Source organism: Eschrichtius robustus, chromosome 14, assembly GCF_028021215.1.
Source record: "Eschrichtius robustus isolate mEscRob2 chromosome 14, mEscRob2.pri, whole genome shotgun sequence".
Taxonomy (NCBI): domain Eukaryota; kingdom Metazoa; phylum Chordata; class Mammalia; order Artiodactyla; family Eschrichtiidae; genus Eschrichtius; species Eschrichtius robustus.
In genome coordinates this window covers 82,217,878-82,234,660 of record NC_090837.1, presented here as the reverse complement: position 1 = coordinate 82,234,660, position 16,783 = coordinate 82,217,878, and the positions used below count along the sequence as shown (strand labels likewise).

General features: G+C 37.5%; 1 protein-coding gene across 3 annotated transcripts in view; it reads right to left on the bottom strand.

Moving 5' to 3' along the window:
* The window catches only part of WDR7 (WD repeat domain 7), a 364,708-nt gene that overhangs the window by 69,023 nt on the left and 278,902 nt on the right, over positions 1-16,783 (bottom strand). For all 3 annotated transcript variants that reach the window (XM_068562633.1, XM_068562635.1, XM_068562634.1), the window contains one exon: positions 5,331-5,430. In XM_068562633.1, the coding sequence (XP_068418734.1) occupies positions 5,331-5,430 (100 nt within the window). The remainder of the gene's footprint in view (positions 1-5,330; positions 5,431-16,783) is intronic.

The window sequence follows — 16,783 nt, the reverse complement described above, 5'->3', positions numbered from 1 at the left end:
TACATGCTGTAGACCCCATGCCCTGGAGCCTTAATGAATGAAATAGATTCTCCTCACAATGTAATAAGTCTAGTTCTCACAGTTACTTTGCAGTTGAGGACGAATGGGAACAAGGGAAGAGGCGGCTGACAGGAAAGCAACGAGGCAGTCGTCCTCATATTCCATAATCGCTTTAAGGTAAATTGTGGTTTTTCTGATTTTCTCCCTAGTTTAGTTAGATGCTCGGCAGATGCCTGTATATAACAGCATGACTGGACCAGTCGGTGAGGTCTTGCTGGTTGAAGAGTGAAGGTAAGCCGTGCTGAACAATGATGGGATAAATTAAGGTTTAAAGACCAGTGAAAACGGATCTGAACAGAGCTTAGGGTTGCTTTCAATACCATGGAATTAGCAAAGGAGCAGGGCAGAGGACATTCAGGAGATAAGGGTAAAGTAAGTGGACGAAATAACCTGTAGCCTCCTTCTTTTCACGTGGAGTAAGGAATCTGTAAGGCCAGAGGAGCTCAGCCTGCAGGCTCATTGCTTTTTACAGCATTAGGCTGTGTGATGGGGCACATGTTAGCATTCCAGAATCCACCTCCTGCTCTATCTATAACGGATTATAGTGAGACCTCAGTTACTACCATTCTATAACAATCAATCTTCACTTCTGTGTTTTCCTTCATTATCTGGCCCATAGCAGGCCTGGTCATGGTCCACTACTGAAATATAGGTATATTTTCATGACTCACAAGAAAGAGGTTCTCTATGCTATTTCTGAAAAGACATTCTATTATCCTTTATACAGAAACAACAAGTTGATGAGGGGTTACTGACATACTAAAATGTAACTATATCCAAATTACAAATATATTTTTGATAGAATTGAGGCATACTTTGTTTTCATTTACCATGTCATATTATATTTCTTACTATATTTTTTACTCCAAAGACTCAGGGTGTTTTGTTTGATCAACATGAATGAATGTTATTGTGCAACTACTATGTAGCAGGCAGTAGAAAACGTGGGGTTTCAAAAATGAGTTCTTTATGGAATTTACTTAAAATTTTCAATAATAAAATTCTTTTACTAATTTAAGATTTAGATAAGACTTTGGCCACACTTTCTTCCTCTCCTATATCACTGCCTTTTTGGTAGCGTTATGTCAAAGTAAGAAAATAAGTGCCCAGATTTACCAAAGTGGATCAGATACCACCAAGTAACACAACCCAAACTTCATAAGAAAAACTAGCTAACATGAACCTAAGAGAATCTTGCACAGAGCCAGCAGTTATTATTACAAAGAACGCGTCCAAAAAGGATTGGAAAATCAGAGACAGATAATATCAAGTCTGCCAAACCAAAGGCAAATATTGTTAGAGGGAAGATTTGCATTGCTGATTTAACCAAACACATACTTGTAGCTCTAAGGATTCATGGAACCTAATTAACCTGCTTATCAAGAATGCTGCTTTCCCAATGCAATTTAAAGCACTTCATCAGGAGTTACTTTTTTTTTTTTTTTAATTAAGCAGAATTCAAGTCAGGTATACTCCTAAATTGCTAGCAGTTGCCAAGTAAAAACACAGTTAGCGGCACAGCAGGATTTTAACTATTGAACTGCCTCAAAGTTTCTGATTTCCATAATCAGTGGAGGTTCAGTCCAACACCACAGGCAAGAGCTGCCTTTAGAGAGGAAATCTACACATGGCCTACGGCAGTGCTGCCCGACGTTTCCACCAAAGCTCTCCTAACTAAGGGGTGGGAAGTCCTAGCCCTGACGGTCTACAAACATTCTGAGGTCTCAAGGTTTATCTTTAAAATCTCCACAATTCATGTAATTTCATTGCGATGTAATGTATTTCCAAGTTTATTTTAATATAACCAACACTTACTGAATACTACTTGCTAAGAATTTTACATAAATTACCTTACTTCTCACAGTAATAGGCCCTATTTCTATCACTATTTTGTAGTGAGGAAACTTCACGTCAGAAAAGTGAAGAAATATTCTTAAGCTTATGAAATGGAGATGGGATTTAAGCCACACAAGTTTCTATTTGTTCTTCTCCAGTATATTACACTACACTGTTTTAAATCACTCTTCAGTTAAATGAGTTAACTCTTCCTCCTCTAGTTGCTTAAGTCAGAGATCAACAAACCTTTTCTGTAAAGGGCCACGCAATACATTTGTTAGGCTTTGTGGACCATATATGGTCTTTGCTGGCTACTACAGCTCAGTTCTGCCACTGTAGTGTCACAGCAGCCATACACGATCCTTAAACGAACGACGTGGCTGTATTCCAGTAAAATTGTATTTACTGAAACGGGTGGCAGGCAGATTTGGGCGATAGCTTGTAAACTCTTAATATAAGTAAAATTCCTGTTCCAGACTGAATGCATATTTATCTTGTGGTTTTGTATAATTGCCTGTACTAGTTTGAGAACAGGTCATAAGAAAACTGATTTAAAAAAAAAAAAAAAGAAGCCAATGCCAAAAGGTAAGGGAAAGAGATTTGACTTTTCTATCTATCCTTTACCAACTAATTTAATGACGATGACAGGGAACCTATATGTTCCTCCCCCTGTTCCCTCAGCCATGGGTCCTCTGCTTCCACGGGGCCCAGGGACATTTCCTCAGCCTCTGGCATCCTGGACAGGCCACAGCGGGTCTTCCCATCACTTGTGACTCTCATCATGTAGGTGGTTGCCCCTTATCTTTCCACCTAATTGCAATCTACCCCTGCAGTCCAGTGAATTTACTAATTATCCCTTCCACATCTTTTATGTCACATCTCTATGTCTTTGCTCATGTTAGGAAAATTGTCCCACTCTCTCTGTTCACTGATTCCAATAGCTAATTCAAAAAATACTTTACTACATTCCTAGTTCAAAATCCCTAGTCCTTTGATTCACCTCTAAAATATCATTTTTTGCGCATGCCAACTATACTTGTGTATTCTGTTTCAACTGTCGACTCACGTATTTCAAACACTACAACACTAATACCATAAAAGAATTAAGAGAATCCCTTACGAGCTCATTGTCACTGGATAAAACTGGTAACTGGCAAAAGTAGTTAAGATTGATTTTAGAGATTTAGCTTTGTTTTTATGCTCTGAGTGATGAGAGTAAAGGGTAACCTTCTCTTTCACACAGAACTGGAAGGTAAAGGTTATTCCATCGTTCGACACTAATGACAGTTTGGGGTATCAAAATAAAGAAGCTGAGGTAGAAAAATATCATGGGGAGACGGAAATGTCGAAGCGTAGTAAAATAATGTACAGAAAATAAAATGAAATATGAATGACATTACAAATTCCTGTTAAGAAAGACTGTCATTGATTGGTAAGTGTTTCTTAAATAATTTAGTTAAAAAGAATAAGATATTCAAATTATTCATGTTTCTCGCATGTTACCAAGATCTTCACTGAGACTACGCAGGAGGAAAAAACTGTCAGGAAATGTATGCTCAGGACAGTCTGGTGCTTTCTCATTAGTTCTTCATTGCTGTTCTTCTTTCACTCCTCTTTGGGTTTCATCACCGTGCTCACACTGTCTCACTCTTCTCTCTGTTGGTGGCAATAGTGTCCTCTCTATGATTTCCTCACTTCAATTTTAAAGAAAGTTGAAAAGGTCCCCTTATTCAATTTTTTTTTTTTGTCTTTACCTTGTTGCTGTTTGTGGCTTATTTCTCTCAAGTTGGCTAATAATAATATACAGTTGATCCTTGAACGACACTGGCTTGAACTGCGAGGGTCCACTCATACTCAGATTTCAATAGTAAATACTATAGCTCTACACCATCCAGGGTTGGCTGAATCCCCAGATGCAGAACCGGGGATACGGAGGAACCAGGGATAAGGAGGGTCAACTATAAGTTACATGTGGGTCTGCACCTCTAACCCTGGCAGTGTTCAGGGTCAACTGCATTCCAATTTTTAAAAATTGATTTACCAAAAGAGATTCTGAAATGCTGTTTGAAGAATCTGTCTCTCTTAGGAGAGAATGTTATAGACAACATGTAACTTCATTTCCAAGCAAGCATTCAGAGTGGTTTCATTGCTCAAAGTGAGAGTTCAGGGCAAAGAAATACAGTCACCAATGAGGAGTTAATGTCTTTTAAAGAAAAAAAATCACGCAAAGGATATTCAATAGTTGCATCAGTGTGGCAAATGATGCATATTCCACGCACTTCCAGGAAATTCACAATGTACACTCACACATTAGAGCCTCTGAGAAGGCCTGCATAAAGAAACGTGTTAAATTCGAACGGTACCCCCAAACTTGTCTGACCCCTGAAACTTTTACCCCCAATACCTGTTACCATCTCTTAGAACTATTTCATGGAAAGCCGCCAGAGAAACTTTTGGAGAACTAATTAATAGTTTATTAAATTTAAGAGGCAATTTAAAATTTAGCTACATCCTGATGTATTTCTTCATATTCCTTCTGGAAATTCCTAATACAGTTGAATATATCAATCTAATACTACGGTTGAATACAATTCCTAATTCCTGATTGAATATATCAGCATTGATAGATGCTACCGTGAAAAATAAGAAGTTATGACTTGGAACTATTTATCAATGACCACAATAAATTCACAATGATCAGGGTGAAGCCTAGCCCTGCTTTTGCCATTAACTAACAGTGTGACCCTGGGATAGAGATTTAAAGTCTGGGAGCTTCGATTCACTTATATGTAAAGTGTGGCTAGACTTGCTCCATCTACCCAACTGGTACATTTGGAGAACGAAGTGCTCAAGATCAAGACCGAGAAGAATTTCTCATAAACAATGAAATTTTATAAAAGCAGAGAAAGTTATAAAAGTATAAAAAAGGAATATATTGCATATAGAGCCTCAGTTTCCGTACAGATCCACAGTAAATGCCATTATGATTTCTGCCTTTCTTGAACTCTGAGTAGAACACTGTCTTATAATCGCTAAAGATCTCATTTTACATAGTCAGAAAACCAATTTTTGTTTAGCCACTAATCATAATAATGTATCACCAATTTTTTTTTTCAGAAAACACGTGGTAAAAATAAGAAATTCAGAAAACTTTGTTTAAAAGAAGAAAAGATTTATTGCAAAGTGGTTTGTGAGTAGTACGTACCACCTTACTCAAGGCTCTATTACGAACCCATCTGTGGCAACTCTTCATTCCCGGTGAATAAAGACAGTAGGGGTCTATATTCTCTGAGTCCTTCATTAAACTATTGATCCCTTTAGCATTATCCATAATGTTCCAGCAGCTCAGCACATCAACTGGTGAAGTGCTGGTCTCTCACTCCTTTCAATAACTTGCGCACTTTATGGAGAGGAAGCCACAATGATTTATTTACCTGACACTTTCCAGTCCGGATGTCGTACAGGGCCACTGAACCATGGCGAGCTCCAACTGCTATTCTGTGATTCCGCTCATAATAGCTGACCATGTAGAACCTGGATTGAACATTTTAACAACAAAAAAACCAAAAAAACAGGTGAGATGACCTGCACATCAAAGTGGACAGCAGCACATTTCAAAGATTAAAGCCAGCTCTGACATATATTTTTAAATAACTATATGTATATCTGTAATTAATATATTGAGATTTTTCAAAAATGTTTCATTGTAGTAATTCTTAAAATCAACTGAAAGAAAAATGATGCAGAATACCGCTTAGGCCTGTTAATGATTATTTTCAATAGAAAACAACTTCTTAATTACAAACACCCTTGAATTTTGAAACAAGAGATAAGGGTCACATACAAAAATGATTAAATATGAAAACTCAATTTTGCTACAGTGACTATTCTGCAAATATTTCTATTTGAACAGAAATAGAAAAGATGAAAAGGCTTACATATTCAATCTAATTATGTTCTCATGGTTTATTACAGTGTTAAGGAATGCAAAATACTTTCCAGCAGAACAATCATAAAAAAGCTACATAAATATTAAGCTTAAACGTTCATATCCATAATTTAGAATGAAATTAGAAAGTTATCCACCAAAAAGTTATCTGGCAAATTCTCTAGAGTTTCTACATTTATCAGTTTATCTAAATGATAACTGTGACTATTGGTAGTATAAATAAGCATATTTGGTGATTTGGCATTGCATGAAAATAGGATTTAGGGAGGAGGCCTTGAAGGTCATAAAAGGTTGATTTATTTTTATTTGTTTACTTTTCTAGATTAATTTTCATGACGATCAAGTATTCGAATTCCTGATCTATGCTTTGTTATGATTTAATGGCCATATGGCTAGAGCCTGGGAAGGTAAGAATAAAAATTATTAAAAGTGTAAATAAGGTATGATTTTATGTCCCCAAAGAGTTTTGAATATGCCTTCCCATTATCTAGTCCTATAGTCTCAGTGAGCGTTACCCAGATAAATAAGTGGCCTACCCTCAATATTTCTGAGGATATTACATCAATTCTACTACACATTCCTTGCCTTTTTTCTCTTTGATTCCCTGCTACTAATCTAAATTTTCTGCTATTATTTTTTTAAAAGACAGGATGGGGAGGCAAAACAAATGACAGAAAAGAAATATCATTTCTCTAATGCTTTCTTGAGATTGATATAGAGTAAAAAAACTAGTAGGGCATAGGACTCCATTTCTGAAATTCTGGTAAGAGAGGCAGAGAGAGAGAGGGCGAGAGGGAGAGAAGGTATTTGTGAGCATTTCGAAACCAGGGACAGTCTGACAAAGCCATTTTGGCATTAACAGACATTATGACGTTCATACATATTTTATAAATCTGGAAAACAAGCTATTAAGTGTTTAAACTTTTTGTTTGATATTTATTACCAAGTAATGGATTCAACAATACTTCTGTCCTATCCCTAAGCCTCACCCAATGAGGCAACTTTTTTCCTCTTCAGTGGAAGATGAATGCTTCATTTCTAGTTGCATGAAAGGTACTACTTTAGGATGTCCCGCTGGTTTTTGCTGTGCTCAGGTATGGGACGTTCTGTTTGCACACAGGTTTGAGGGAAGGAAGGGGAGTGGAGGCTCCTGACACATATGAAGCTTCCCCACTATTAAGTCGTTAGTAAAAAGTTTCTTAAAAGCTTCTCTTGTCTAAAGCATCCTATTACTGCCCTCGGTAGAGAAGGCAGGAATCAGCAATCAGCATTCAAAATTTAATGTTTCCATACTCAAAAATAAAAGAGGTTTAGAAGAGTTTAAAAATGTTCACTATTTTGTTATTCACTAATGACAGTGGTCTAAGTATTGGGCATCACTATATATCTATATGTATGCCTATGTCTACATCTACATCTAAACACACATAAGCCCACACAATTTAAATCCTATTAGAGTAACATGGAATATAATAGCTAACAAATGTTTTAACAAATATCTATACTGCGCAGGTTAATAGCCACAGGAAAATAACATTTCCAGAGGTATTTTGTTGTCCACTATTAAACTTTGCACAGACATAACAGTTGTATTGCCCAGATCCTTCTGCAAAACATGAATATAATTACCCCTCAAAATAATCCTCTTCAAAACAAACCATTGGTAAAATACATTTATGTTGACAAAATTTTACTCAGTTAAACTCGAATCTAAAAGTTTTGTTACACTGACCATTTTCTATGCTCTGGATATCAACCTTCTATATCATCTACAGACACCATTATTTATGGGAGAAAAAAAGATCAAATCTATTCTTGGTGTCAAATCTTTATAGTCTGCCTGAAAGGACCATATATTACAGGTCTGCATTTTTCATTCTTTGCAATTTACTACTAGACTAATACTCCTAAAATATCTTAAAGAATTCTGGACAGTGAAGGTCTCATGGCATGTTTTTAATCTTTGGATTTCTTGTGAAGCTGTTTATTTCTGTAACAGTCTCTCTTTTAACAGAGGAAATCCAAGGTATGTATGCAGTCACTTCCCAAGTATCCACTCTGGGGACTGGCTGCAGTGAGCCTAACGCTTCTGAGGGTTTCCAGAGCCCACCATGCACCCAGACTACTCTTCTCCTGAAACCAGTTCTCCACTGGGGGGCTGTCAAGATTTAAGGATGGTGAGATACACATTACTTGACTCTACCCCAAAAAGTATATCAATGGATTGCAGAGCAGGATCCATCCTAGTTTTTAAGACTATTCTAGTCTTGACCTGATCCCACATGGGAGTCTTGAATTCCTCCAAAATTTGGGGGGAGGGCTCTCAGAGTAAGGGTTCATCTGTGCTGAGCCTTCTAGAAATGGTATCTCAGTCTCTAGTTCACTGCATTGATAACATGCACTTGGGCAGTATTTCTTGGGCAACAACCTGCCACGAATCTTTCTGTTATACTCAAGTTACAACAATGGTTCTCCTCTATTCGGCCCACAACAAGGAAACTGTTAAGTCAGAGGAAACATTACCACTCAAGTATATGAAAGACGCATAAAGTGGAATTGAATAACGTTGCAAAATGTATTTCTTGCTGGGGCTGCGGTGGCCATCGTCCAAAAATTTTGAAGTCACTGATCTCCTTGCTCTCATTACTGTCCACGTGCAGCCAGAGTGACCCTTTCCAGCCATAAATCAAATCACCTCTCCTGTGTGTTCACAACCGTCCTTCAAGACCCTACGTGATCTGGCCCTAACACCTCTCGGACTTCCTCTTCCCTTTGCTTGCTCTGCTCTGCTCATACTGATCTCCTTATGATTTCGTGAATATTCCAAGAGGGTACCCACTTCGGAGCTTAACGCTTGCTATTCCCTCTGCTTGAAAATCTCATCTGCCTGGTATCTCCAGGGCTTGTGCCCTTGCTTCATTTAGGTCTCTGTCCCGAGGTTATCTTGATAAGGAAGGCCTTTATGGGCCATCCTATTTAATACAGCAGCCTTTCCTCCACTACTCGAGTCCAATATCCTATTTTTTCTTTATTGTACTTATCATCTCTTTGATATTAAACAATAATTTTTTGTTTATTGCTTGTTTCCCTCCATCAGAGACTTTATTTTTGGTTGAATGTATGAACACATAAACAGGGTCCAATCAAGCAGCATACAGCAGTACAAAGTTTAATGCTGTAAGAAGTCCAAATCACTATGCTTATCCTTCAGTGACTACTTTATAAACTAGGCTAAACATATCAATTTTTAAGACCACTGAATATTTCATAAGGTCGAAAATAATAATTGGTATAAACAACAAAGGAAATAAAAACTGTCTAAAAAAGTTAGGCAGAAATCAAGAAACAGAAAGCAGCCCCATGACCCTTCTGAAAAATGTATTTTCAATTGAGACAAACAATTGCAGATTTACAAAAAGATATCTGTAAAGGCCCTTGAAGTCTGAGTACATTAGCATGAGACTGACAGTTGCATAATGGAAATTATTTAATTATGTCTTAGAGAGCTAGAAAAGATTATTTGGTCTGAAACTCAAGAAGGCAAATACAGTCTAAATAATGATACATACAATAAAGTATGTATTTTTGGTATAAATGTTCTGGGAATAAAATTATTCTAAGATGGGGCTTCCCTGGTGGCGCAGTGGTTGGGAGTCCGCCTGCCAGTGCAGGGGACGCGGGTTCGAGCCCTGGTCTGGGAAGATCCCACATGCCGCGGAGCAACCGGGCCCGTGAGCCACGATTACTGAGCCTGCGCGTCTGGAGCCTGTGCTCCGCAACAAGAGAGGCCGCGATGGCGAGAGGCCTGCGCACCTCGATGAAGAGTGGACCCCGCTTGCCACAACTAGAGAAAGCCCTCACGCAGAAACGAAGACCCAACACAGCCATAAATAAATAAATAAAAAAAAATTAAACTTAAAAAAAAAAAAAATTATTCTAAGAATTTGCCAGGTATTTATATAGGCACACATAAATTTCACTGAACACGGTATCACACAAAACATAATTAAAAGAAATAATCACTTATCGGTCATTACTAAATACTAGAATAGGTTATTATATTTCTCCAAAGCATATTTGTGACATCAACTCCTCAGAAGTAACACACAACAGGGTGCCCACCCATGACGGGGTGGTTTATGACGTGAAACACAAATGTGTATTGGGTCCACTCCGGGGCAGGATCCTGGAGCAAATCATGTTGCTTAAGAGTTTGCCAAGCACCCAATACCTAAGTCTAAACAACTTCGGTATTCTCTACTTATAGTCTCCCTTGAATTAATGACCTTTTTTATTTTTATTAAAAATGGCCCTCAAGAGAAATTTGTGTGAAACTTAAACGTCAATTTGGAAAAATATAGGAAGAGGAAACATGCAACTTTCAGCAGATATATGATTTAGGAGAAAGACAGAAACCTGTAAAATCACTTTCTCAACTATGACTTTGATAAAATGCAATGATTTCAGGATGTTAATACTGTATATAGTGTCCTTGAGCATTAAAATACAACAAGGAACACTCTTCAACTAATCCAAAATTCATCTCCATCTAAAATCTAAGGATGTAAGGAATAGAATGTATGGGCTATAAGTACGATTTATAACTAGTTACAAGTCACTAACTACTACTGAGGACAAACTGTGTATCAGGCACTGTCCTGAGAATTGGTATATGTATTTCCAGGAGTAGTTGAGGTATTAGGAGCAACTCTTATCTAGTTGCTTTTACAAATTCTTGATGTTGATTTAAAATGGTTCAAAAACTTTGGACTTTTTGTTTAAAAGGTATTAAGGCAATATGCACTTGTAAAAAACCACCACTAATATGTATGTAGTAAAAAGTAAGTCTTTCCTCCCATACTCCCTCCTTCACCAAGGGTTAATTACTGTTAACAATTTGGTGGATCTTCTCAGCTTTTTCTAATGTTTATTACAAAAATAGTATCAGATTACATCTATTATTCTACAACTTCTTTCTCTTCCCTCAATAGTTCATGGAACATCCTCCCACATCAGTATACATGAATCCACGTCATCCTTTCTCACACCTGCACTGTACCCCTGTGCGTTTATACTCCATTATTTAATTCTTCCCTTTCTGACATTTAAGTTATATTATACATAGATCCTTGTATACGTAGGTGAGTATTTTTGTAGGATAGATTCCCCAAAGCAACATTCTGGATTAAAGCATACACACATTTTATTTTATTTATTTATTTTTAAAATTTTATTTATTTATTTATTTATCTATTGGCTGTGGTGGGTTTTCACTGCTGGGTGTGGGCTTCCTCTAGTTGCGGCAAGCAGGGGCTACTCTTTGTTGTGGTGCGCGGGCTTCTTACTACGGTGGCTTGTCTTGCTGTGGAGCCGGGCTTTAGGCGCGGGGGCTTCAGTAGTTGTGGCACACGGGCTCAGTAGTTGTGGCTCACGGGCTCTAGAGTGCCGGCTCAGTAGTTGTAGCGCATGGGCTTAGTTGCTCCGTGGCATGTGGGATCTTCCCGGACCAGGGCTTGAACCCGTGTCCCCTGCATAGGCAGGCGGATTCTTAACCACTGCGCCACCAGGGAAGTCCAAGCATACACACATTTTAAATTTTGATTTCCTTCAATTCCCCGTAAAGGAGTGACCCCACTTGATACTATCAAATTTTCTACTTCTTTCGCCAATACAAGGAAAAATTGCTATCACATTTTTGTTTTAATTTGCATGAAATAACTTTTTAGATTGGTTCATTTGATTGCACTCTGCAGGATATGCATGCAGATTTTTTATATTAATGAAAACAAAATTTATTTAAAATCTAATCAACACACTGCATCCCTTTATTCATCGTGCATACTAGACGAGGAGAGGGACTCCTCAATATCCATGATGTGCTCCCAATAACCCATGGACAAGATTTGAGCCCTAAACACAGGCAAAGCTGTTCTGCAGGAAAGAACGGTAGGCCTTCTGTAGTGGAGCAACGTGCAGTTTGACAACGAGAATGTACCAATGACAACACCCTTGTCCCCTGTTGGCCAGGATGGGATGGGAAAGAGCTCTTCTGAGGGCCCCCATGTGAGGAGCCATGGCCTAAAAGATTCAGGAGTCGGTTCTCAGAGCACTGCTCAACAGCCCTCAGGGATGTCAGAGCTGCAATCAAGAGGGGCGCTTCGTAGAGGAGGAAACACCTTGCAGACATGTTTGTACACCTCCCCCGACAGAACTCCGGGTCTCCATGTTGTTAATATGTTTGAACGATTCAGAGACACGAAAGTGGCTTTGGTGAAGGCATCAGCTCAAGGGGAGCTGTGTTAGTTTTGGGGGGTGTGAGCAGTGGAGGGTGGGGGAATATTTTCTAGAAGTGCTTCATTCCAGTGACGGGCACTAGTTCAAAAGACAAAACGTAAAGAGACCTCATTCTGGGATGGTGATGGACACTGGCAAATTCCACTTAAGAGTCACAACTTTCCACTCAGCATCTTGCACATTGTAAATCATCAATAGATGTCGCCTGAACAACACCACTAAGTATTTAATTGGTGAACTACTTTCCTTCTGAAAAAACTTGCTATAGGCATGCTGTAGCTGGGGTGTTAGGAGGAGAACTGGAAGCAGAGTTTCTGCAAGGAAAAATACCGTGCCTGTTGAGGGTGTATTGTATGATGGCTGAGAGACACGTCTCTTATCACCTGACTCTTCCACCTACTAATTGTGTGACCTTGAGCAAATTAGGTAACTTAGCTATGCCTCGGCTTCCTCATCCATAAAATGGGAACAATAATAGCACCTGATGTAATTGTCATGAGGACTAAATGAGTTAATACATGTAAAGTTCTTAGAACCATTCCTGGCACATAATAAGTACTTACTATAGTAAGTACACACTTTAGTAGCTACAATAATTATCATCATCATCACCATTTGCATCTCTGAATATATACCACAGAAAGGATATAAAAGGTGTAGTTGTTTTGCTATTTTCCTAGGGCAAGTAAGTGCTAATAACATGCTAATAAATAAGGGAAATGAGTTCCCCCAAATATTTTAAACTTGCCTATTTCTTAAACACTTGCGATTTGCAGATATAACCTGATAATAACAAATTATCTCAGTTTCAGCTTAAAGTTGCTAATACAAATGATATAGACTTTGGTTTGAAACTCTTCTCTGTATCATTTCCAACAGTGTGAAAATTTAATATTCTTTCTGTTATACAGTGAAATGGAATACTTCCGGAAGCTTTAGAGATTTGTTTTTTCATCAAGAACTTTACTATTGAAAGACAGTCGTCTGTTGGGGAGTTTTTAGGAGTAGGGATATGGACTAAAATGGTTTTAGAAGGAGTTCTACTCATGTGAGTATAGGAGTAACATCTATATTTATTATAAAAGGTATCCTATAAAATAGTAACTAATTTAAGAATTTTATTGGAAGTTAGCATAGACGCTGGTTTACATCCCATTATTGTTATCACCATCCAAGATAAGCACAAACCAAAGATTTGGAGGAGTTTTTTTAAAAACATGAGCTCATGCACTGTTCTAAGTAGACAGTGTTCATTTCCTTGCTGGATTTTAAGTGCCCATTTAGAATGAACAGAGCTGATTCAGCTTTTCACTTGAAAAGCAGAATCAATCAGTCTGTCTACATAATAACAAAGTTTAAGGAAAGGTAAACTATGTCTGAAAATACAGACTTTTAACTCTTTGTCTGGATTCTTTTCCCCCATTCAGTCCAAAACTTTAAATACTTATTTTACTCTGAATTTTTTGTATCTTATCTATGTTATAGCTTTAATGTTTTCCCAATGATTTTTTAAATTTGAATTATTCTAACATAGTACATCCAATTTTAAAGGAATACACACTGTAAAAAAGAAACAGAGACTACAGAAAAATAAACAGTTAAGAAAGGAAAGTTATCCTTTACGACAAACCCTCTCCACCACCCCAGGTAACCATGAGAAACACTTTGGGGTGTGTCTTTCCAGATTTTTTTCCCCTCTTCATATGTATACCTGCATGCACATGCCTGAATATCAATCCTTACATACAGTTTTCTGCTTCAAAAATGATTTTATTTTACATACTTTTCTGAAATTTATCTTATACTGGCATCTTTCCACGTCAGTAGAAATGGATTGCCCTCAATCTTTTTAATGGCTGTATGCTATGCCACTGTGCCAGTATCTTTCAGTGGAAGAACTGTTGGTAAGCAATAATTACATCTAGAGGATGCTGGTGAATAAAAGTGTTTTAACATAAAGTACATTTTCTATGAAAATCATATTAAAAGGCCAATTGAGAGATAATCAGTTAAATCCAGGAAAACCATATAAAATACTTTAAATTTCAATGTCTATACTACAAAAACTTAGGTGATTTATCCATTTACAGTAAATTAGAGAAATTTACATCCTGAGTTCTTTAAAGTTAGTTTCCTCCTTACTCCTACTCCTGTCTTTTTAATACCTACTAAGAAGCCCAAGTAGCTGAGACATTAAATACATTGCTCGGGTCTATGACTGAGAATTTCTTCATTCTTGGCAGTGGAATATGCAATGGAAAAGAATACACACTATAATTTTTGCAAAGTGATCATTGATTCATTGGTCAGAGGTTTATAATCGCATTTAATATGGTATTTCATTCAGTGACAGCCAATTTTGCATATGGAAATAGCTGAGGGTTTGCAGTCAGAGGATTTCTCTGACTGATAAACAAACAACCACTCATCTTTTTTTTTTCTCTTTTTCTTTTTTATCATTTTTAAAACATTTTTATTGGAGTAGAGTTGATTTACAATGTGGTGTTAGTTTCTGCTGTACAGCAAAGTGAATCAGTTACACGTATACATATATCCCCTCTTTTTTAGATTATTTTCCCATATGGGTCATTACAGCTAAAACATCACCAGTCCTCCTTTTAACTCCTGTGCACACCTGCCAGGTCCCTCCTTTGTGTTCCTCCCATCACAGCACCTGGGAATCTTCTCTGTGTCCTGGATACCCTTCTATCATAGTGTTGTGACGTTTCTCTGATTTACCACTCTGTCTCTGCCAAGCCAACTTTAAGGCCTTTGAGGGCGGGGATAGTCCCCGACTGACCGGATGGAGCTGAGCAGCCCACACTGGCCCAACCTAGCACAGTGCACAGAGGTAGAAATAAGTTTGGCCTTATTCAAGGAATAGAAAAAAGACTGATGTGCCCTGAGCATAGTGAATTGAGATTGGGACTTGAAGAATGCCTGACACATTTAATAGGATATCATCTGTAACGTAAGCCCAATGATACACAGTTTTGCTGCCAGGTATTATGTATCACGGTACTGTGGGTAACACCAAACATCTAGGATTCTTTAAGGAGGCCCCCTTCTGGGGCCAGCAGCATTGCCATTTGAGGAGAGCCAGGAATCCCCAGAAAAGTGAAGAGTCCTTTAAAGTAAGTAGAATAAATTTCAGGATTTGTACTGAGCCTCAGAAAAACTAATCCCAGATCTTACTGTCTACCCTACCTTCTCCCCAAGTACTGGATCCTAGGAAAGGTTATGACTTCGGGATATAGAGGATGCAGAAAACAGAAGAGTTTTCAGAAAGAAGTAAGTTTCATATTTCAGTGCAACCAAAGGTTCCACTAAATCAGAGGTTCTCCACCAAGTGTGGTCTGCGGATGCCTTGGAGGTCTTATGCTCCTATTCGGAAGTGTGTGAGATCAAAACTATTTTTGTAAAACTCCTGAGATGTCATATGATCTTTTCATTGTGTTGAACTGACAGTGATGGGTAAAACTGCTGGCACTTCCGTATGAATCAAGGCAGTGGCATCAAACTGTACTAGGCGTCATTATATTCTTCACTGCCGTGCACTGGTAGTAAATAAAACAACAAAGTGTTTTCACTTAAGAATATCCTTGATGAAGCAGTAAAAATTATTAATTTTATTTAAATTATGACCCTTGAGTACATGTTGCTTTATTATTCAGTGTGACAGAATGGGAAGTATACATAAAGCACTTCTAATGTCAACTGAAATATCATTGGTGTCTCAGGGGAAAACGCTTGGAAGACTGAGGTGAAAGCTTAACTAGCTGTTTTTTCACTTTCACTGAAAGTATAACCAAAAGAGAAACTATGATGATTTGGACTTGGGTATTTGGCAGACATTTTCTTGAAAATGAACTGCTTTGTTCCCGTCCAGGAAAGCAACTGACAGAACTTGTTGCCAATGATAAAATTCAAGCTTTCAAGTAGAAATTTTGGAAAATAGAATCTGGCTTCCCAATACTCACTGACTTTTTTTTTATGAGATCAGCAGCGATATTAGCAAATAAGAGGTTCTGATATTGTGGATTGCAATGTGACAGTATATGGAGAATTTACATATAATTCAATAAGCAAGATTTTCCAAAGACAAGTGCATAATGTTATAAAATCATGCATGGGTGAAAGACACACTCAAAAAACCACTCAAAGACCCACCCAATGGATGGAATGTAACAGTATGAAAAGTTCATTAAAATTACAGATTCCACATTGCAGCTAACCTTTAAAAAACGACTACATGTTGAGTTTTGGTGAACTACCAAAGAAGATGCAAAATTATTTTAAAAGGCTATTGAAATATGACTCCCTTTTTCAACTATATATCTATGCAAGGCCAGATTTTCACCATAAACTTCAACTAAAACACATATGGCAACAGATTAAAGACATGTGCAGATATAAAAATCCATCTGTCTTCTATTAAGCCAGACATTAAAGAAATCTGCAAAAATGTTAAGCAATGCTACATTTCTCAGTAGTTTTTTTGTTTTGGCAAGTAGTTATTTTTCATAAAAATAAGTTTTTATATCAACATGAATTGAATTTTTTATTATTAAATAAGTCAATAAATAATTTTTTAAAATCTCAGTTTTAATTTCTAATATATTAAAAATCTATAGATACAACTTT